A 24,093-nucleotide genomic window follows, 5' to 3' on the forward strand; every position below is an offset into this window, starting at 1 on the left:
TGCAGCTCCAACAACATTCAAGAGCTTGACACCATCCAGAACAAAGCAGCCGACATCGACAAGTATCCAGCACTGAGTTTATGTTAAACTGGGATCATTTGGTAAATGTCATCAGTCAGCCACAGACAAAGGCATAGTGCAATTTTTTTTTTTTAATTCATTTGTGGGATATGGGCATCGTGGCCTAGCCAGCATTTATTGCCCATCTCTAGCTACCCTTCAGAAGATGAGTAGGCAAGCTGCCTCTTGAACTGCTGTAGTCCATTGCTGTGGGTTGACCCACAATGCCATTAGGGAGGGAATTCTGGGATTTGGACCCGGAGAAGTGAAGGCGATATATTTCCGCATCAGGATGGTGAGTGGCTTGGAGGGGAAGTTCCAGGTAGTGGTGTTCCCATGTATCTGCTGCCCTTGTCCTTCGATATGGAAGTGGTCATAGGTTTGGAGGTGCTGTCCGAGGAGGTTTCTTGAATTTCTGCAGTGCATCTTGTAGATGGTACACACTGCTGCTACTGAGCATCAGTGGTGGAGGGAATGGATGCTTGTGGACGTCGACTGCTTTGTTCTGGATGGTGTCAAGCTCTTGAATGTTGTTGGAGCTGCATCCTTCCAAGTGGGGAGTATTCCATCACACTCCTGACTTGTGCCTTGTAGATGGTGGACAGGCTTTGGGGAGTCAGGAGGTGAGTTATTTGCTGCAGTATTCCTAGCCTCTGACCTGCTCTTGTATCCACTGTGTTTATGTGGTGAGTCCAGTTGAGTTCCAGGTCAATGGTAGACCCCAGGGTGCTGATAGTTGGGGATTCAGTGAGGTAATGCCATTGAATGTCAGGGGGCAAGGGTCAGATTGTTTCTTATTGATGATGGTCATAGCCTGGCATTTGTGTGGCATGAATGTTTCTTGCCACCTGTCAGTCGAAGCATGGATATTATCCAGATCTTGTTGCAATTGAACATGGACTGCTTTAGTATCTGAGGAGTCATGAATGTTGCTGTAATTAGTGGGGAACATCCCCTCTTCTGACCTTACGATAGACAGAAGGTCATTGATGAAGCAGCTAAAGATGTTTGGGCCTAGGGACACCACAGAGATGTTCTGGAGCTGAGATGACAGATCTCCAACAATCATGACCATCTTCCTATGTGCCAGGTATGACTCCAACCAGCGGAGAGTTTCCCCCATGATACCCGTTGATTCCAGTTCCGCTAAGGCTCCTTGATGCCATACTTGGTCAAATGCAGCTTTGATGTCAAGGGCTGTCACTTTCACCTCACCTCTGGAATTCAGCTCTTTTGTCCATGTTTGAACCAAGGCTGTAATGAGGTCAGGAGCTAAGTGGCCCTGGCAGAACCCAAACTGGGTGTAATCCAGCAGGTTTTTGCTGAGCAGGTGCTGCTTGATAGCACTGTTGATGACACCTCCATCACTTTACTGATGATCGAGAGTAGGCTGATGGGGCGGTAATTGGTTGGGTTGGATTTGACCTACGTTTTATGTACAGTGTTGTAACTGCACTGGAACAGCTTGGCTAGGGGAGCAGCAAGTTTTGGAGCAAGAGTCTTCGGTATGATTGCTAGAATGTTGTCAGGGTCCATAGCCTTTGTAGTATCCAGTGTCTCCAAAGTTTCTTTATATCATGTGGAGTGAGTTGAATTTGCTGAAGACTGGTATCTGTAATGTTGGGGACCACTGGAGGAGGCCAAGATGGATCATCCACTTGGCACTTCTGGCTGAAGAGTGCTGTGAAAGCTTCATCCTTATCTTTTGCACTGATACATGTCCTTGTATCATTGAGGATGGGGGTATTTGTGCAGCCTCCTCCTCCAGTGAATTGTTTAATTGTCCACTACCATTCAAGACTGGATGTGGCAGGACTGCAGAACCTAGATCTAATCTGTTGGTTGTGGAATTGCTCAGCTCTGTCCATCACTTGCTCTTTATGCTGTTTGGGGTGCGAGTAGTTCTGTTTGGTAGCTTCACCTCATCTTCAGGTATGCCTGGTGCTGCTCCTGGCATGTCATCTGCAGCCTCCATTGAACCAGGCTGGATCCCCTGGTTTGATGGGAATGGTTGAGTAGGGAATATGCCAGGCCATGAGGTTACAGATTGTGCTGGAGCACAATTCTGCTGCTGTTGATGGCCCACAGCATATTAAGGATGCCCAGACTTGAGTCACTGGATCTGTTCGAAGTCTGTCCCATTTAGCACGGTGATAGTGCCACATAACATGATGGAGGGTATTCTCAATCTGAAGGCAGCATTTTGGATTGTGCAGTGGTCACTCTTACCGATACTATCATGGACACATGTATCTGCAGCCGGCAGAATGGTAAGGATGAGGTCGAGTACGTTTTCCCTCTTGTTGGTTCCCTCACCACCTGTCGCAGACCCAGTCTAGCAGCTATGTCCTTTAGGACCTGACCAGCCCAATCAGTAGTACAGATACTGAGCCACTCTTGATGGTGGACATTGAAATCCCACCCAGAGTACATTTTATGCTCTTGCAACCTCTGTGCTTCCTCCAAGTGTTGTTCAATATGGGGAGTACCGATTCAGCAACCAAGGGAGGACAGTACGTGATAATCAGCGGGAGACTTCCTTCAGGAATAAAAACAGAAGTTGCTGGAAGCTCAGCAGGTCTGGCAGCATCTGTGAAGAAAACAATCAGAGTTAACGTTTCGGGTCTGGTGATCCTTCATCAGAACTTCCTCATATTTCCTTGCCCATGTTTAACCTGTAGACATTGACTCTGGACCCCATGAAGACTTAATGTTGAGGACACACAGGCCAACTCCCTCCTGACTACATGCCACCATCTCTGCTGGGTCTGTCCTGCCAGTGAGACAGGACATATCCAGGGATGGTGACGGTGGTGTCTGTGACATGTCTCTTAGGGTATGATACTGTGAGTGTCACTGTGTCAGGCTATTGCTTGACTAGTCTGTGAGACAGTTCTCCCAATTTTGGCTGTAACCCCCAAATGTTAGTGAGAAGGAATGTGCATTAAATTGATCACAATTAAACAGGATATAATATTTATGCCTCACTTGCTTGATCATTGTATGTAACTATTTTACAACAATCGTTTGTAGTATAAACTCAGTTTTATATTGGGTGTTTTCCTGGATCACAAAGGCTGGCTAATTGCTTTCTGGTTACAGAGGCGTAGGCTTGAAATTCTCCTCTGCAAATGGCCCACTTGCTATGAGGTTGTCCAGTGTATTTACAACTCTCAGACTTTGCCAAGAAAGATTTCAGGAAAGAGAGAGAGTGTGTGTGTGAGAGAAAGAGAGAGAGAGAGAGAAATAGAGACTGTTGCGCTAAGCAAGTTGCCTCTCTCTGTTCAAATCCAATAATTTTATTACACCCAGAAACTGTGTCATGTGATCTCACTTTGAACACATCATAGACTTGGTGACTTCAGTCAAATAGTTTGTGTCCTTTGTAAATGTAACACGTTTTACCTGCGGTAGCCAGTGTTCTTTCGAAGAAATTCACGATCTAGCTATAAGTCCAGTCAATAATATCCAAAATTGATTTTTCATGATAATACATCTTCACAACAATTATTCAGATGATACAATAAGATGTTTCTCAGTTGAAAATGGGAAATTGATTTATTAAATTCAGTGTTCCTGTTGACTCTGGTGAACTTTAATGGAGGAGTTGAACACATCTGGCCATTACTCTGGAAGTATTTCAACTAAGAAAGGTTGGGCATTAAACACACAGATCTTGAAATGATTAAAATTAATCTTTTAATTCTGATCTTGATAGGGTATTACTTAAATATTAACAGACATTATCAAATTAAGATTTAGATAAATATTTTACTCTATGAAAAGCAGCAATACAAAAGCAATGCAAAGCTTTGGTTGACTTTATGTAGTGAACAATTTCAGCTAGCTCACCCTGCTAAATATCTGACAAATGACAAATTACAAATCTCAACACTTGCTGCTATCAGGGTTGAGCTACATTTTGCAAGTATCCACCTCTTGCTAAAACAGTAACCAAAGTGTAAAAGAGAGATTTTTTCATAGTCAATGTTTCAGTGTACGTTTCTGTAGTAATAGGAAAATGAAGATCATAAGAACTAATAGGAACAGAGATAACAAGGTGTAGAGCTGGATAAACACAACAGGCCAAGCAGCATCAGAGGAAAATATGTTATTTAACTATTTATAGAGTCATACAGCACAGAAATAGACCCTTCAGTCCAGCCACTCCATGCCAAACTAGTCCCACCTGCCTGCTGCTGGCCCACAGCCTCCAAACCATTCCTATTCATATATCTATCCAAATATCTTTTAAAAACATATAAAATAAAACAAAGAACTGCAGATGCTGGAGATCTGAAACAAAAATAGAAATTGCTGGTGAAACTCAGCAGGTCTGGCAGCAGTGGGAAGAAAGCAGAGCTACCGTTTCAAGTCCAGAGAATCTTCATCAGACTTCTGATCATGGGCAGCCAGTATCAGCCTATGTTAGGGACAGCAGGAAGAAAACATCTATTCTGCCTGCAATCCAGTAGTCCTTCTGACAGCAGATTGGGTGATCTTTGATTATTCACAACCTGGGGAGGATAGCATTTGATCCAGAGGTGGAGTTCTACCACATATCTTGCTCAACTCATCTGCTGCAGAAGCCCTCATCCATGCCTTTATTACCTGTAGCCGTGACCTGATCACCTTCCAATATTCCACCTTTCCATATTTAGCACATCCAAAACTCAGTTGCCTGTACCCTAACACAAACCAAGTCATGTGAACATATTGAACCTATCCTCACTGACCTACGGTGGCTCCCATTATCATCATGCTAAGATTTTAAATTCTCATCCTTCCTTTGGAAGCCATCCATGGTCTCACTCCCTCCCTATCTGTGTAGGTTTCTCCCTAAATATGACCCTCCACAACCTCTGCATTTTTCAAATTCAGACATATTGCACACTCCTAATTTCAATACTCTACCACCAGTGAGCCTGGCCCCAAATCTCCTCCTTAAATCTCTTTGACTTTATGACTTTCTTCAAAACCTAATTCTTTCGATTGGTTTTTGGCCATCTGCCCTAACCTTACTTTATGTGAATTGGTATCAAAGTTTGATCAGAATGCTCCTGTCAAAAAAACCACAGGACAATTTATGTTAAAAATGCTGAATAAATACGAGTTGCTGTTATTGTTGGACCTATTTCAAGTTTGGGTAAAAAAACTTGAGCACAGAAATCAAACAGTTCATTGCAGCATTGACCAAAGGGAGTGCTGCACTGTTGGACGTTCCTTCTTTTGAGTCGACTTCCTCAGGTAGACACAAAGAATGCACGCACTATGTCAAAGAGAAACAGGATAATTAAACTGGGTGCCCTGGATAATATTCATGCCTCAACTAAAAGAACTAAAATCAGATTACCTGTTCATTATCATGATGCTGTTTGAGAGGTCCTGTGCACAAACTGATATTAACATGGGCACACAGTCACTGCCTAGTGTCTCAAGACAAGCTGCTGGTGAATAGAATATCCTGGAATTATCTGATCTATTTCTCAAAGACCCCACACTGGCATCTCACATTATGACTGCAGGCTCTTGACTATACATGGATACTCCCAGGATGGTCATTTGAGATCAACATTCAATGACAATGGATGGTTTGTGACCTGATTCCATGCACCTGTCAGTGTCCAAATCTAGGAATACTTCTGGTTAACTCCAATCTATCAATCTCATTTTTAAAATTAACTTAAGTAGTATTATCAACCATTTGTTTGCGGAAGAGAGTTCCCAACCCTGCCGTCCTTTCTATGTCACGTGTTCATTCCTGCAAGGCGTACCTTCAATTTTAAAACCACAGGCTGAAGTTTTTTCAAACATCAGTTAGATGTAAATCCCTACACGGTTTCTCTCAGTATGTGCTAGCGTGTTTTTCCACACACTTCTCCACTGTTCAGCTCAATAAGTATGCACCGTGCCTCAACCGCGCCACTCACTCTATCTTAGCTCAACAGCAATATATAGGTACTCACTGACAAAGGAATATTCTGAGTATCCCGGCATTAGTATTTAAATCTCAGCTGTGGACTAGTTCAAACACTAAGCCAAGAAGTGCCCTTTACAGTAAAGGCAGTGAGAAGAATTGCCCCAGGTAGGGCCAACAAGGCAACTCTGAACATTACTGTCCTGGCCCTGATGGATGGAATGGTATGGAGTAGGGTCATCCTGTTTCCTTAGGGCTGTTAGGAGAGATAACGGTGCCAGTCTGGTCTGAAGCAACCACAATGGTTCAGTGCAATATCCACAGGCTGAAAGAACGCTCAGAAATTCCCAAGAATATTAATGACTTTCACAAGATATGTGCCAACATCTTCTCTCTGATGCTTTATACTCGCTTAAACTTGGCTAATACATACCCCATCACCAAAGCTCATGTTGCATGAAGATCTTCCTTCAATAGCCCTCGAACACATCATCCCCGTCCCATTCCCCAAATACTAACCCTGCATGCCTCTGTACTTCCTACTCCCTCACTTGGGGCAACTCACCAGTTTTTCCTAACTGCACCAACACCAGTTATACCATCCACTACCATCTCTCTCAATCCCTCCCTTTGTCTCAGAGCAGACGAAAATGGCCCACAATAGGGCAGAAAGGGCCAAGGCAGGTGGTGCACTGCACAACATTTTTCTCCTCATCCTTTACAAAAGATCCTTGAGCAAGCTTGCGGGAGAGTATAGCAGGGTTGCTGAGACACCAATGGCCCAGAAACTAAGTATGATTCATCATGTCATGCTGCTTTCCCTTTAGCCTTATAGTGCTACTCATTCCATCTCTTGTCTTCTTCAGGCACAAATGACATCTGCACAGGCTCTGCTTTGAAGCCCTTCTAGCCAGCACTTTCTCCTCCATTTCTGAGGGGAAAAAAAATCACAGACCTCTCTAAGGAAGCATCAGCAAGGCTGTCTCTGCACTCCCCATCAGCTCAGATACTAAAACCTCAGTGGTACATAAGCTTTATTACATATGGGAGCATGTTATGGTGAGCACATCACTGACATCCCCACAGCTGCTAGGGTTCAAGATATAGAAATGATTTCATAATTTATGGCTACATTTAAAAGATTGTATGAACAATGTACAAATAAATGATAGCATGTATAATCTGAAGAATAATTATGTATTTTGTAAACAAAAGGTCAAACATAACAGATATCAGAGATTAGCAAATTGCTTAAAAAGCTACAACAGAAGCTTTGGAACCTTTTACTGATGCTATTAGTGAACTTACTACATTCCAGTTTAACACAAATTCATAGTCTCTTTCTCATTTTTCAGTGCGAAATGAAAGACAAAGTGCCTTTTTATTGAATAACCTTAGAAGTAAGGACGATGCCAGTAATCTCCGCAAATTTGCAAAAGATGATATTTTAGGTGAAGCCAAACTTACATCTTAAAAGCCTGAGATTTGTAGAAACAAAAACAGACTTAGGAGGACAGGTGAGAAATGTATTCTCCCCAACTAGTTAGTCATGGGGATTTAAAATGAAAGATCTTTGGGGCACAGAGGAAGAATTCTCCTTATCCAAGTCGAGGATCAACCACTTACCTTCAAAATGGCTAAGTGCACTAGACAAAGCAAAGCGTACAGACAGAAATGACATACTAGCTGTAGTGCGTGGATGTGTATTCCACAACTAGCCAGGCATTCCTCTCACCAAAGCTGTTCCAGTTTGCTACAACACTTAGCTACCTGACAATGTGAAAAATTGCCCAGGCGTGTCCAATCCACAAAAATCAGGACCAATTCAATCCAGCCAATATCGCCCCACCTGTCTGTTCTCAGTTATCAGAAAATTGAATGAGTTCCTGACTGTGCAGTCAATCAGCATTTGCTCACAAATAACCTGCTCACTGATGCTCAGTATGAGTTCTGCCACGATCACTCAGCTCCAGGCTTTATTACAGCCTCAAACAAAAGAGACAGAGGAGTGTTGAGCCTGGCACAGACCCCTGACTTCAAGGCCACATTTGGCTGAATATGGTTTCAAAGAGCCATCACAGTAGCAATTGGGTGTAAACTCTCCACTCGCTGCAGTCATACACAGCATACAGGAAGATGATTGTGGGTTTTTTTGGAGGTGAATAACTCCCAGAACATTGCTTCAAGAATTCTTCAGGACAGTGTCCTTGGCCTAAAATCTTCCCAAACTTCATAATGACCTTTCATCCCGCAAATGGTCAGCATTAGGGATGTTGACCATGATTGCAGAGTTTGGCCCCACTTGTGTAGTGAAGCAATCATCTTCATCTGCATCAAAGTAGCAACAATATTCTTCAGGATTGCTAAACAGCAAATGACATTTGCACCACACAATGTCAGACAATAACCATCTCCAACAAGAGAGTCTTTAATCACATCTCCTTGACTTTCAATGATATTATCTGTCATTATATAATTAGAAACTTAATTAAACAGTTTCAAAAACAATGTGGCGACATAAGCAGGTCAAATTTTAAGATTTCTGAGGGAAATAACTCATCGCCTAATTTTGCAAAGCCTGTCAATCATCTGGTAGGTATATGTCAGCTTGGTATGAGGGCAGCTCCAATGAGTGTCAAAAAGCTCCACACCATTCAGGATATAGCAGCCCACTTGTTTGGCAACCTTAAACATTCACAGTTTTTCTAAAACAACAATTTTACTGTCTATCTCTTTCTGAAAAGTATTTTAATTATTAAAAAAATGGATCTTGATTCAGGAACAAAAGTGATACAAAACAATAATCAGATTTAAAAGGGGAATAGATCGTCCTGGTGAGTTTCTCCGTACCAGTGAGATAGGCTGCACCACACCATGAGGTTTAGTGGTGGGCACTGACTGTTTTTCTGTTAAACTCTCTGTTTCTGTACCACCATTGTCAATTGCAAATTCCACACCAGCATCTTCACTTTGGGAAATCAATATTCCAGTTTTCTGTTCAATCCAATCACCATATGTGCTTGTACTTGTGTAAACGCCAGGCTTAAAACGCTGTGCACAGCCTTGTCCCCAGCTTACGACTCCAACCACGTAAAACCGATCTGTACCTTTCAGCTGACATGATAGGGGTCCACCACTATCACCCTAAAGGAAAAATAAAGGCAGACCAGTATCACTAAGTGTTGCCTGTTCACAAGCACCAAGAAGGCATTTTATACATATATTTGCATTTTACATACATTTTCAGTTTGTTTTATTTTATTTTATACATATTGTTGAGGTTGGTTGGCTCGCCGAGCTGGTTTGTTGTTCCGCAGACATTTCGTTACCGTGCTTGGTAACATCCTCAGTGCAGCCTCTGATGAAGCGTCGGTGTGTTCTCCCGCCTGGTTTTTAAACTCTTGGGTCCATTGCGATGGATTGCCTCACTTCTGGGTTTCCTCCGTGATGGAATGTATATGGGGTCGAGTTCAATGTGTTTATTAATAGCATGCTTTGTGGAATGCCATGCTTCCAGGAATTCTCGTGCTTGTCTCTGCCTAACCTGTACCAGGATCTTGGTGTTGTCCCAGTCGAAGTCGTGGTTCTCCTTGTCCATGTGGATTCAGATGAGTGAGTATTGGTCGTGTCTTTTTGTAGCCAGTTGGTGTTCATGTTCTCTTGTTGTTAGTTTCCTTCCTGTTTGTCCGATGTAGTGTTTCTCGCAGTCTCTGCAGGGGATCTTGTAGATGACATTGCTCCTGTCCACGGCAGAGAGTGGGTCTTTAGTTCGGGTGAGCACTTGTCATAGGGTTGATGTGGGCTTGTGTGCCACTTCTACGACCACTGGGCATCAGCCACAAGCACGGTAACGAAACATCTGTGGAACAACAAACCAGCTCGGCGAGCCAACCAACCTCAAAACCCACAATCCGAGCTACAGATCTACTCCAAAACCTTAGATTTATACATATTGTTGAGGAAGGCACAAATGCAATAAAACTTCAAGTATTGCAGCATTAACTTACTTTAGAACAATAGGAATGACACAGCATAGAAGGAGGACCACTTGGCCCATCTTGTCCATGCCAACCCAAAGACGCCCAGATGCCCTTTCTAATCCCATCTTCCTGTACGTGGCATATAGCCCTGCAGCTTACAGTACTTAAAGTGCAGACCCATGTGCTTTTATTTTAAATGTGGATAGCATGTAGGTAACAGGATTTATAGTGTCACACAAAGTATCAATGGAGCAGACAACCAGAGTGCTTAAAGAAACACTTCTACCGTTTGAGAGGAGTTCTGCCATCTATAGCATGAGGGTTACAGTTTGCCAAGATCCTCTATATTCTAAAAACTTCCCCATCAAGAGGGCATAACCCTTGCTGACAGGAATTTGATAAGGAAGTGGATGCTCACCAATGTGAATGCAATGCCAATTCTCCAGTTCCACAGCTTGCCCTTTATAGCTATGAATTTTGGGTGGAAATCCTAAACTATGGAGATTGCTGATAGGTGAGAGATGGAGATGAGATGCATGGAGCAGACTGTTGAGGCTACTGATGCAATTAATAGGCTATGATATTTGAAACTAAGGCTTTTGGCACACTGGCCTTCATCAGTCAGGGCACTGAGTATAGAAGTTGGGAAGTTATGTTGCGGTTGTACAGGACGTTGGTGAGGCTGCACTTGGAATACTGTGTTCAGTTTTGGTCACCTTGCTTTAGGAAGAATGTTAATAACTGGAAAAAGTGCAGAGAAATTTACAAGGATGTTGCCAGGGCTTAAGGGACTGAGTTACAGGGAGAGCTAGGACAAGCCAGGACATTTTTCTTTACAGCATAGGAGACTGAGGAGGGGTGGATTTTAAAGAAGTGTATAAGATCATAAGAGGCATGGATAGGGTGAATGCATTCAGTCTTTTTCCCAAAGTTGGGGAATCAAGGACTAGAGGGCATCAGTTTAAGGTAAGAGGGGAAAGAATACATGGGAACCTGAGAGGCAACTTTTTTTTTTACGCAGAGGGTGGTACGCATATGGAATGAGCTGCCAGCAGAAGTGATTGAGGCAGGTACATTAACAGCATTTAAAAGGCATTTGGATGAATACATGGATAGGAAAAGTTTAGAAGGATATGGGCCAAATGCAGGGAAATAGGGTTAACATGGATGGACGTTTTGAATGCCATGAACCAGTTTGGGCCGAAGGGCCTGTCTCTATGCTGTAGGACTCTATGACAACTCGTGTGAAGTCACTGAACTTTTTGCAGCACTCCTTGCTGGGACTAACTGTGACATCTATCCGCTCCTACCCACTGTCTTATCAGTGTCTTTCTGAGGGCCAACCATGCAGCAGGCTCTCCTCCTGTCTGCCTCCTATAAAAAACCCTCTGTTGCTGTTTTAGAAGAGCTTAAAACCCACACGCTACTGGATAGTATCATTCTTGTGCTGTTCCCCAGCTAAATATCATTCTAGTATCACTGCTCCAGGTAAAATGCATCTCTCTTTAAGAACTGTTGGCTGGCTTTACACAGGACAGGTCAGCTGAACTTGTGCGACCTGCTCAGAATTCCGTACAACCTGCAAAGGTGTGCAACTTGACACTAGCTGCGTGCCACAATCATGTCAAAAAAAAAGGAAACGCAACGTTTGCATGCTACCTACAATCAGAAGAACAAAATGGGGCCAGGTTAATCCCACAATATAGGCCACAAAATTCATATGTTGTGAATCGAGCTCTGATCATACAATGAAATGGTATTCTCAAATTACCAGCCAAGGAAACTGGGTTTTACCTGACAGGCATCAATGCCTCCGCCTGCAAAACCTGCACAGATCATTTTATCGGTTACGCGGTTGCCGTACCAGTTGACCTGTTGACAAGTTTCCAAAGAAATCAATTTAACTTCAGCTTCCTGAAGTATACGTGCCGGTGCACCTAATCAAAAATAAGGATGTGTTAATTTTTTGTGGAAAAAACATATTGCGTATGCCAACAAAATTAGCATTGGTACAGCTTAAATGAATGATCTACTTATGATCGATGATAGAAAATCCTCAATACTTTCCACAGAATATCAAACAAAAGAAAAACATCAAAAGTTCCATATTTCAGGATGATATGTATTATATATAGCCACTGAGTTTTTAAGTTTTTCTGTTCACTACATTCATAGAATCCTTTCCATGTAAGTCTCATTTTCCTAACCGTCTGGCTTTGGCCTTAGTGTTCTGCAGAGATGTGATTCTAGTAATTGTTGTTGACATTCATCCTGGGCAGTATATGATGGATGTTGATTCTCCTGTGGGAGGAGCACTGAACAGATGAACTTCTCTGTTCCGAATGATATTAAGTTTCTTGAGTGTTGTTGCAGCTGCACCCATACAAGGAAATAGCGAGCATTCCACCTTGAGACACATAGATGGTGAAAAAATTCTGAGGAGTCCAGAGTTGGAGCTCTCCAGCTTCTTCCATACTCTTGTATTCTCTGATGTTTGTAAGGCTGGCTCACTTCGACTTCCGGTCAATGATAAATCAAATATATTAATTAGCGTCCCCTCCCAATTCAACATAATGATAGGGATGGTTGCTACTGAATTATCTGTATGACCACGTTCACCATTCATTAAATAATTAACTACCCAATCCCATCCCCTGATTAATTCCTCTTTATTGTCTTACAATGGGACAGTTATAGCCTAGATGAAGATCTTTCACATGTGGAAATAAGGAGGAAATTACTCAAAAAAAAATTCACTTACAAATACACGGGACTCAGAAACACAAAGCTCCTTACAGTGATATAATTTCTACACCAATACTGATAACTTATGTGAACAAATGTCTTTAGATAAATTAGCTTGCCTTAGAAAGTGATTATTTCAAAAAAGAATTGGACAACAGTGTTACAAGCCTGTTGAAATGTTGAGGAACTATTTCTCTCTGTGGGAGCAGCTTGAGCTCTTTTCATGTTAATGCCAACTAAGCAAAGATTGACAGTTGAATCTGCTTATTATATTTTTCTTTGTCACTTGTTCAAATTCATTTGCCTTTTCCCACAATGTGGATTTTCTGTGATGCTTTGAAATCTTTGTTCGGATTTTGATGTAAAAGTCAGGTTATGTTCTTGTCACTTAGTTTGCAGTATTAACTTCATTCGATGAAATGTATTCTCAGCTCCATGAATCATTTAGGTACAATGAACAACTGTACCTCTGTCAATGACAGTCAATCTCCAGTTTTCTCATTTACCACCATTCATCGCTATTAGGTCACAACATTTGTTGTGTTCAGATTCAGATAACTCCAACTGGTTTCTGATTTGTGAGATAGTAGAAGCGTCCAGACCCGAAACATCAGCCTTTCTGCTCCTCTGATGTTGCTTGGCCTGCTGTGTTCATCCAGCTCTATACCTTGTTATCTCAGATTCTCTAGCATCTGCAGTTCCTACTATCTCCCAACGCGAAACGTCAGCTTTCCTGCTCCTCTGATGCTGCTTGGCCTGCTGTGTTCATCCAGCTCTACACCTTGTTATCTCTGGTTTCTAATTTGTGTCAGCTTGTCACCAGAAGTAAGTGAAGATGCCACTTGTCAGACTTTGCCGTATTTCCACTTCAAAAGTAAGTAAAAGCAATTTCAGATGTAACTGACTGTGATGCCAGAACAGCTGTAGTTCAGGAAATGTTCTCTAGCTGTTCAGTTCCGTTCCATTTTCACAGGCAAAGGCAGCTACATAGCAGGTGCATATCCTTCTTTCTCTGCAGCAGTTGCTCCATCTAGTGGTATAGTTGGCCTGGCACTGACAGTGCATGAAGTTCCAATACAGCACAGCTGCTAAAATACTTTGGCACGGCACTTGAATCCCAGGAAGCATTATCAAGTTGTTTCCATTATCCTCAAAAATGGAAACATGTCCAAATAATGACGAGTGGCGTGAAGCCAGTTGAAGTGGTTGTTAAATTGCTTCAGGCGTTGGACAGTGTCTGTCAAAGGTATTTGAGAGATTTACAAAGTAATAATTCATATCAAAGGTCATTCAAAGAAAGCATTACTCCTCTTCCACAGAAAAGTGATGCCAGGATAACAAACTTAGGTTGTGTACCGGACTTCATCGACATATTATCAACATATCAATGACTGTCATAGTCTATTTTGCTACTCAACGTGCACACAGTATGGGTACTTAGCATAGCCAGACATTGGCTTTGTCAACAATTTTGGTGGAGTGTCAACATTATTGAAGCAAGCTTTCCACATCAGCCCTAATAAGAAACAACTGATCCAATGTTTTAGGTACGTGTAATTAGATTAGAGCCACTGCTTCATAAATTTCACGGGAATATGGAATACTGAAAATATCCATGTAACTGCCTCCTCGTGGTCTAACTTTACCTTCTTCATTATCGTGACATTTCATTGTCATAATAATATTCTTTGGCATTTAAGGCCATCTTCATGATGCAACTCCTTCTCCTCTGATAAGTTTTCTACTGAATCAAACATGCTAATTATTTAAAGGTTGAACAAGTGTATTGTTGTTATCATCACCACTGCAGTTTTGGTAATTCAAGGAATAAATCAAACAAAACTGATGATGGACATTAAGTTCCTTTCTTTTTTGCAAAAATAGCATAAAGATTGTTGCATATAAACAGATTTGTCACTGTAAATAATTCCACACTGTCCCTTGAAGTCAGATTTTGCTCATGCTTACAATGTTACTAATTTTTTTTGTTCCAGGATATTGATAGGAATGCAATGAAGTTTTAACAACTGTAATTGTTTTCGTCTGCATTTTTAAAACTTCACAACTTCAATACAGCAAGTTGATAACACTTGGTCCATTTCAATGGTCTTTCTTTTCTCTAATCTGCAGAGTCAATGGTACAGTTGCCGTCTGGATTCAATCAATGTAATGAGAAGTGATGTGGGCATTGGGGTTGCGGGAAGCTGTTGCTGGCTGGTGTTCTGGACAATTCCTATAATCCCTCAAATGTAAATGCCCGAGTAGCAAAGTTAAAAATAATGTCAATAACTCTCCCAATGACTGGTAAAAAAAAAAATCACTTTTTTATTTACAGTGTAACTGGTCTTTTTTCTGCCAAAGAACATACATCATTAAAAGTCAGATTTTAATATGGTCTCTACGGAGACCTATAACAGTTTAAACAGAAATTTGAATCTCCAGTTATTAAAGGATGACACATAAACATTTTATGTTTCTAAAGAATGTTTACTATATGAGTGACTAGATACAGAACACTATTAATTAAACACTACATTCTTTACATAGGCAACTTCCATTTTAAACCTCCAAAGTGAATTGGCCCTTTTCTGCTTTACTGGCAAGCAAAAACCTCAACCTTGTTGTTAATGGAAACTTTCACTTCTCCTGGAACCAATCCAAAGTGTTTTACAGCTTCCAAGGGTTTAACTTCTGTTCTTTGTCCTCCCTCAATACCATCTACCACAGTGACAGTTTCCATAGACATTCTCCTCTAGCTTCGGCTAGGTGAGCCCTCTAACCTTGTTTTGAAATCCACGTCAACTTGGTTTTCAATTTGACCGTCAGCTGCCACCCATTTTCGCATGAAAATCCAGAGAGTCAGCATTTTCTCTGTTTTAGGTGCAGACTTGGACAACATCTATTTTTTGCTATATCCTCCCCTTCTCATTTAAGAGAAAAACTGCAATTCCCTTCGGTCTGTGATATTTTGGGTTTATAGGGAAATAAATAACCTGATCTAAAATAGCATGCTCTATCCCCTTCTGTATGAGAACAAGAACTTTATTAGCTTTGTATGCAAAGAGAAACATTAATCAGCTATCTCTGATCATAATAGCCTTTTATTTAGAAACACAAGGACAGGTTCTAGCACAATATTTTCCAATGTGATATCAAAAACACCTTACTGGGTCATAGGAGACCTTGGGGCTCCTCATTGTGGATTTATTAAACACCTGTCAGGTGTTAAAATCCAGCACCTCCATCTCAATAATGTAATCGAACCCTCTTTGATTTTAACAATTAAAAACCCCAGCCTAATTGTCAGGAAGACTCCAACATAGATCACTAACTCCTTTCATTTCCCTGAAATTTAGACACAGTCTCAAACTATAGCCATCTTACAAACCAAAAGACATAGTTCTATAACGTAATGATCCCATTAACCTCACAGTTGAAAAAATATCAATCACAAAAAGTTTGTTTTGGCAATCTATGAATGTAGACTGGCAGAGCAATTTTTTCAGTGCATTCCACTTTGCAAATATAAGTTTGAGTTATAAGGAGAGGCTGGGTAGGTTGGGAGTTTTTTTCACTGCAGCATAGGAGTTTGAGAGGTGACCTTATAGAGTTATATAAAATCATGAGGGGCATAGATAAGGTGAGTGGCAGGTATCATTCCCCTAGGGTGGGGGATTTCAGGACTAAAGGATATATTTTTAAGCTGAGAAGTGAATGATTTTAAAAAAAGACATCAGGGCACAGACAGTGGTTCATGTGTGGAATGAACTTCCAGAGAAAGTGATGGATGCGGGTACAGTTACAACTTCATAGAGTCATAGGGTCTGTTTCTGTGCTGTATGACCCTTCAGTCCAACCAGTCCATGCTGAACATAATCCCAAACTAAACTAGTCCCACCTGCCTGCTCCTGGCCCAGATCCTGCCAAACCTTTAATATTCAGGTACTTAGCCAAATGTCTTTTAAATGTTGTAATTGTACCCACATCCACCACTTAAAAGACATTTGGATAAGTACATGAACAAGAAATATTTGGTGGGACATGGGCCAAGCACAGGCAGGTGGGACTAGTTTAGTTGAGATTATGGTCATCATGGACTGGTTGGACCGAAGGGTCTGTTTCCGTGCTGTATGACTATGAATGGAGTTTCACACTCCAGCAGAGCAAAATAAAAAGAGAAAGGATGGTCTTGAACTGCCCATCCATCAGCATTTAAATGGAGGAAACGTTATGAGGAACATGGATCCGAGTTTCTGATGTGCACTGTTTCTTGTGGGCACTGGAAGCATGCATCTGGTTACCTCAAGCCCCAAGTATTTTTTTATTCATTGACAGGATGAGGGCATTGCTGGCTAAGCAGCATTTATTGCCCATCCCTAATTGCCCAGGGGGCAGTTCATAGTCAACCACATTACTGTGGGTCTGGAGTCACATGTAGGCCAGACCCGGTAAGGTTGGCAGTTTCCTTCCCTAAAGGACATTAGCGAACCACATGGGTTTTATCAAAACAAAGGGAGAGAGCAAGTAATTCAATTCAAACAAGGTTGAATGTGTTTTGGCAATGTTTCATTGATACTAAGAGAATGTAGTGATGTTGAGCCCTATTGTATATTGTACATTCTCTCATATTGTGTCTTTTCTTTTATCAAAAATACAAGTTAATCTGAATGGCAATAACATGCTCATATTCAGAGTATATATATTTCCTCTTGTTTTAGATAAATGTAACACCTGGAATCCCTTTGAATATTGAAACATTAGGATGCAACACCATATTCACCATAACTGCAACATAACTGCACAGGTAAAGTGTTACTAATTAAATTTGTAGTTACAAAAATTATTCATTTTGTGTTTCAATAAAGAATGGGGTTTCTCAAAACCACAGTAAAGGTTTACACAGCAGAAGCGACTGTCTCTGTTATCAATTTCTCCAATGCCCAGTCAGGTTGATCTACAGCGGCATTTCCAAAGTAAGATAACGCGGAAATTTAAGTCTATCCCAAAAACTATTTATTATGACAATACTACCCTTTAAAAGTAACTTTATGATTTCTCGATATAAATATTGCTGGGAAGAATACTACCATTTTGTTCCATAAGTCCCCATCCAGTAACATGACAATGATTCCATTTCTCAATATGAAATTTGCCTGGTTTTGGTAAACATGCCGCTCTGATGTAGTCTCCAAATCCGATCACTCGGTCCACTTTAAGCACTGCTATGTCATTTTGGATATTGTTGTATTTTTCATGCAATATTAAGACATCAATTTTCCGAGTAATTGTCCATTTAGAGTGGATTGACAGGTCTCTCAGTCCCATCACAGCTCTCCAATGATTTTTATTACTATCATGATACAAAAGAAAACAGACATGTTGAAACCAAAAAGCTGAATGGGTTCCTATCTACATTACAGCAATAAAGCCTAAATAATAGCAGGTCTTGACAATGTCTGCAATTACTATCAGAGAAACATTCCTGATCAATATTTTTATAATAAAATCTAAATAAAATTAGTCTTTCATGATATATGTAATTAGTACTGCAGGTATGTATTTATTTGATATTAGATGTTACTTAGTCTAATTGGAAGGGTAAGCTTTTGTGCTTTAAAGCAGTAACTGGATATTGACTATGCTGTCAACTAATTGGTACTCAACCAGCCAGTTTTAGTGAAAAAGGCCTCAGACTGAAGTTGTAATGATGCAAGGCCAGTCTCTCTTTCCAGAGAACGGTCAGCAGTTTGCCCTACCTCTACTATTTGTGGTCTGGGAAAACTTTGAGCTATTGGTGAGATGACATCTGAAGTACTGTATACAGTTTTGGTCTCCCTATTTAAGAAATATTAGTAACAGTGCAGAGATGTCTGACTCAACTGATTGCTGGAATGAAAGGGTTGTCTGAAAAGGAAGGGTTAGACTGATTGGACCTGCATTCATTGGAATTTAGAAGAATGACAGGCAAATATATTGAAATCTATATGATCCTGAGGGAATTGATGGGGCAGATGATGGAAGGATGTTTCGACTTGTGGGAGAAACTGGAAGAGGGGAGCGCAGTCTTTATAAAAAGAGACTTCTCCCATTTAAGATGAAGTGGAGCCAAAATCATTTCTCTTAAGAGTATCATTGGTCCGTGAAAATCTCTTCACTAGAGGGCAATGGAGGATGTATCATTGAATATTTATAAGGCTGAGTTAAATAGATTCCCAATTGACATGGGAGTTAAAGGGTGTAGGGCTTAAATGGCACAGTGGAGAGGGGGTAGACAAGAAGATAGAGGGTACCATCAGATTAGCTATGATTGAGGCTCAAGGGGATGAATGGCTGATTCTTACTCCTAATTCATACGTTCATGGTGACAGTGAGTACAAAAACAAAGTAAAAAGGTTTCTCGAATACTGAGAAGTACTAGATCCTCAAAATAATGCATCCAAATTGTTAGCAAATTTACAAGAAATCCATCCCAAAATTGCTCAGTTCAGTCGTCAAACTCCAAGGCCAGAGTTAATGTTGCCAGTTTCAACATGATCTGGAATGTACAGGATTTAAAGACTGATCTCCATGACATTGCTATGGATAACAAGGGGTGCAGGGATTCACTGGGTGCTTTTGTTTGGTGGTTCTAAATACATAAACTGCAAGACAGAAAAGATGTTTGACTAACGATCAAGGATCATTCAACGGACAATGGAAAATCATTTCATCTTCCCTGGGAAGGTTTTGCACAAGGTGGCAGGACTTGGCAGGTGATCAATAGTAGATAGCAGGGTGATGAGAAAGAAGGACTATGAGGCAGTCTAGTACAGAATTGTAACTTGCATCAAACAGGAAATAGTGAAGTTGATGTAGCAAAAACAGTTAGTTTAAGGAACTGATATTTCTAATCAACCCATTCAGAAACATTACGACACACTTCTGGTGCAGATGGGACCTGGACTCAGGCTTCCTGGCTCATAAGTGGGGAAACTGCCACTGAATTATGAGAGCCCTTGGTTTAAGGAACAAACTTAAGAATGTTTACAGCCGGACTAGGTTAGAAGTCTAGAAGATAAAACTAAATCTTAAATATTTATGGCTTCTACAAGTGGTTTCACTTAACATTGCACAGCTTGTGGGTGGAACTTTCATTTTAGTTAATATCAACTGATGGATGTTTCAGGCCTGTAAGGCAGTGGAAAGAGGCAGGGGAATGGGAGTTTCAGTGCCTGTCCACCCAAGGACAGTCCTGTGCATCTGGGCTACAAGGAGAGCAATGGAGGTGGAAGGTGATAATGAACACTACAGGCAGATCAACATATCAAAATGTTACGATTGAAGTCACAGAGGCCACTACTAGTCTCTTAGACTAGGGTGGACTTGGCAGAAGGGCAGAAAGTGAGCATAAGGGATTCGAAAAGGGAGTTGTGGGAGAAGTATGCTGGGAAGTGGAAATATGTTCAAGCATCTTGGACAGGAAGAAAATTGTTGATCTAATTTTGCTTTCCAAAGTCTGAAAGTCACAGAGTTGAACGAACAACAAGATTTTGCTGCTGTTCTGAAGAAGGGCCACTGGACCTGAAATGTTAACTCTGCTTTCTCTCCACAGATGCTGGTGAGTTTTTCCAGCAATTTCGCTTTTTGTTCCTTGTTTCTGTGCCTCCCTCTCCGATGAGAAATTCTGACATTACTCCAGGATCATTCTGGACAATCGGGATAAACCACAACTCCTTTTAATCGAAAAATTTTACTCTCCCCCCCCATCCATTCCATCCTTATCTCTAACAACAAGTGTAGGAAACTCCTGTACTTCCACTTGTAATCTATTGCAATTTTGTGAATTGAACTTCACTCTTAACACTTGTGCTGTTGTGGTGTAAAGGGAACTTTTAATCAAGGAGGAAAAAATAAGCAACTCTAGGCTGCCCCATAGTTTCCTACAGAATATTAAAGAATATAAGAAATAACCTTATCTCAAACATACTTGAATCCATTGGTAGATGGAAAGCAGTGCGCTGCTGACAAGAGCCACCATTGGCTGATCACTGTGGCTCCACACACGTGTGCATGTTTGTTTGTTACTTGAAGGCTGACTTGCCAAGGCCAGGCACCTTCCACTGCATCCCGACCTCCTACTATTCGGGACTGACTTGTTCTTACTGTAACAGCTCTTTTCCCACATGCTGAAAAGAAAGATGTTTTAATTTACTAAGCTTAATTTCTCACTATTTTACCAAAAGAATACATAAGATTTCTTCATAGAGGCATCATTGGTGGTCTGGAGCCAATGCATCCCCCAGTAGGTCAAACTATTAAAGACGATGTTCAGTGCTTGCTATAGCCAACAACACACTAACAAGATCAGCACAGACTTTTTGGGATGTTAAGATTTTGGCACTGTGATGGCAGTTAAAAATCAGCTGTATATATACATATATATATATAGCTACTGTTTTTTGTAAAACATATTGCGCAGTTAGTGGAGATGGTTATATTACCCTTTTTGATCTGCAGTTTGCCAACAGCGAGCTAGAAAATTGGCATAAGGTGATGGCAAAAAGTGATAAATCAAAAACAACTCTATATTTCACACTAACATGTATAGTTACACTGTAAATGTCATTCCTGTTTCATAATTTATGCCACAAATACACCTAATAGTCCATCAGATATCTAGCAGAGGAGTTTTGGCTAAAACTGCAGATGCTTCATTTTGTTTCAGGAGGAGAAGTTGTACTTATTGTGAGGATATATATTGGTATTCACCATTGCTAAGTTTACTTTTAACAATTATTATTGCAGGACTGAATTTCCCCCATCTAACCACTTGGTCATTTCAATACATTTTTTGACCTCTAGTCCAAGCATACTGATACTATTGTCCTCATTATTTTCATCATTGTCATCGGTACTCATAACCCTGCCACTGTTCTCAGGTTAGGCCTCATGCTCCTGCTGCACAACTAGATCCAAAACTGCAACAGGCTGCAAGCAGGAATTGAAATCCCAGAAATCTGTGCTAAAGTAGAAATTCCTGCCTCCCCTTTTCATCCCAGACTCAGAGTATCAATACAAACTATTCTATAACTTGATGTAAATTATCTTCATTTGATACAACCATGAGAAATTTTAAACATTGTTGATTATGATCCACAAATGCAGATAAGTGGACATTGGATCTTAGATGTTTATTGTCCACTTGAAACACAGTTGATTGATGTATTAGATTAATCCATATCCATGTAGAGTAATACATATAATACTGGATAACAACATTCCTATACTACAACAATGGTTATACTTTCAAAAGTTCTTCATTGGCTGTAAAGGACAACTGATAGTTGTGAAAAAGTGCAATATGAATGCAAGTTTTTCTTTCCTGTTGGATCAGTAACTCCAAGGTCATGAGTACAAACTGCGAAGCCGGAATCAATTAATCTGGCAAATTGAGAATTATCACCAATAAGAAATTGTGAAAGGCGCTAAATACTCAAAAACCCAAGCAATTCACTAATATCCTTCAGCGAAGGAAACCTGCCAGCTCTCCTTGTTCTGGGCTTAATGTGATTTCAGTTTACATGACAAGAATGAGTGGAGAAAAATGACTCCATGATGCTATTAAAAATTAGACTCAGCAACAAATGGCATCAATTCACGTCCACATGAATCCTGATGTTCTAAAGAATGAAGGAAAGCCTCTACTACAACTGTTGCCATAATTTTCAAACTATGTTAAAAATGCCTGTCAGTTAAATTGTGGCATTGCCTGTTAATGCCTTCAGAAGTGGTGGAACAACCTATTCAATTGTACAAATGGGCACAATTCTACAATTAGAATGGGCAATCAATACGCAATTGCTTACATCACCTGCATGCTGGAAAGAAGTTATTTTTGCACAAGCATAAAAGCAAATAGTCTGTACCATTTCCATCACATCATTATAAAATCCTTCAATTGCTTTAACCAGTGTTGAAAGTAACGTTAATCAGTAAAATGTTAAGCTAAGATGTGGGCACTATGTGGTCTTTTGAAATTAATCTATTCAGAGAGAATATTGTGCACCTCTGCAGCAGGTGGGACTTCAGCCCAGGATAGTAACATAACCACTGTAACACAAGATGGCCAGTCAAGCCCATTGCACCTGGTATTCCCAGGCAGTTTCCCCATCCAAGTACTAACCAGGCCTCAGCCTGCTTAGTTTCCAAGAACAGGTATTTTCTGACCAATATCACCACAGGCCACTGGCCACTGTGTGTTTCTAGTATGTGATGTTGGTTACCTTAATGTGTTGCCAGGTGCCTTGGGGACAAGCCAATGTGGAAGACACCCAATCTTCTTTATCCCTTTATAAATACGGAATTTGTGGAACATTTCCGTCAATTTAGCAGTAGTAATAAGCTGGAATAGGAGCATTTAAATTGCTCAGTTATATTGTCACCAAAGCCTGGCAGGTGAAATTAACTTAAAAACTGCTGACATTTCAACACTTTGCTTGAAGAAATTAACATTTGGCAGATATCATTGGTGACAACATTCTTTCCCAAGTCATGGCATCAACAAATTCAAGAGAGAATCGGATAGCTACTGGCCTGAGAACGGTGTGAAAGATGGAGGACTTTTTGAATTTCTGATTTAGACAGTTAGATAGCATTGGAATCTTCTAGTTCCCATTTCCTGTTTTCTACCAGGTCATTAGATTGAATCTCCTCATAATAATTTGGGAATGTATTTCAAAATAATCAAATGTTGCTGATCTTTAATATTTGTTGAAAGGTACTGTGCATATACCAACTTGCTATGGTTAAAATGTAGACAACGTTTGTTTCAAAATTAAATTTCCATATAATTTGTAAAATTGAGTATAAAATAGTGGAAGAATATTGGCTGGGGCCAAGATTTGGTCACAGATAATATTTTCTCATGGCCTTGAGAATGCTGTAATTTTTGTTAACTTCAGAATTTCAGCTTTTTCATAGCTTTTTGAAGTTTCATCAGATCTGTTAGATTGTATTGACCTTTGTAATACCGGAAAAGACTAGAAAGCAGTCGCTGTATGAAAGATGACATTCCTATCTACCTTTTAATCATAAAGACTGAAGGTTATGCTTGACAGTTGAAATCGTTCATTTTCAACCTGGTACATATAAAATATATCAACAGGCACAAAGACCAACGACTACCAGCTTGTTTCTCCAATCCCCTCAACTCTTTCTATCCCTTTTTAAAAACAAGTGAATATTAGTTATGGCGAGAACGATAGTGAGCCAGCAAACTTTACCTATTCGCGAATCGCCATTTGCTAAAATAACGAAATGCGATAAAATGACTGCAGAGAAGAATAGGCCACTAAATACGCCGCTAAAAACTGCTCGGAAATCCGTGTTCATTATCCAGATTGGTTTGACTGC

The 24,093-nt window shown here is 40.6% G+C and overlaps 1 protein-coding gene across 1 annotated transcript; it reads right to left on the minus strand.

Annotated features, from left to right (window-relative positions):
• Window positions 1-8,476: 8,476 nt before the first annotated feature.
• LOC125486193 (chymotrypsin-like elastase family member 2A) lies at window positions 8,477-24,093 on the minus strand. The gene is made up of 5 exons (XM_048612752.1): window positions 23,964-24,093; window positions 20,669-20,867; window positions 17,790-18,052; window positions 11,752-11,894; window positions 8,477-9,121 (listed from the first exon to the last, which is right to left on the minus strand). The coding sequence occupies exons 1-5, from the start codon at window positions 24,070-24,072 to the stop codon at window positions 8,753-8,755; spliced, it is 1,083 nt and encodes a 360-aa protein (XP_048468709.1). The 5' UTR covers window positions 24,073-24,093; the 3' UTR covers window positions 8,477-8,752.

The sequence above is a fragment of the Rhincodon typus genome, chromosome 26, assembly GCF_021869965.1.
Source record: "Rhincodon typus isolate 14 chromosome 26, sRhiTyp1.1, whole genome shotgun sequence".
Classification (NCBI taxonomy): domain Eukaryota; kingdom Metazoa; phylum Chordata; class Chondrichthyes; order Orectolobiformes; family Rhincodontidae; genus Rhincodon; species Rhincodon typus.

What these genes read in the sequence shown, in the direction of transcription:
- LOC125486193 (XM_048612752.1), bottom strand. Translation starts at nt 24,072, where the DNA reads ATGAACACGGATTTCCGAGCAGTTTTTAGCGGCGTATTTAGTGGCCTA. An exon ending in AAATGGCGATTCGCGAATAG is followed by an intron (nt 20,868 to 23,963) that starts GTAAAGTTTGCT and finishes CTTTCTTTTCAG; the next exon opens with CATGTGGGAAAAGAGCTGTT. An exon ending in GAGGCATTGATGCCTGTCAG is followed by an intron (nt 9,122 to 11,751) that starts GTAAAACCCAGT and finishes TTTTTCCTTTAG; the next exon opens with GGTGATAGTGGTGGACCCCT.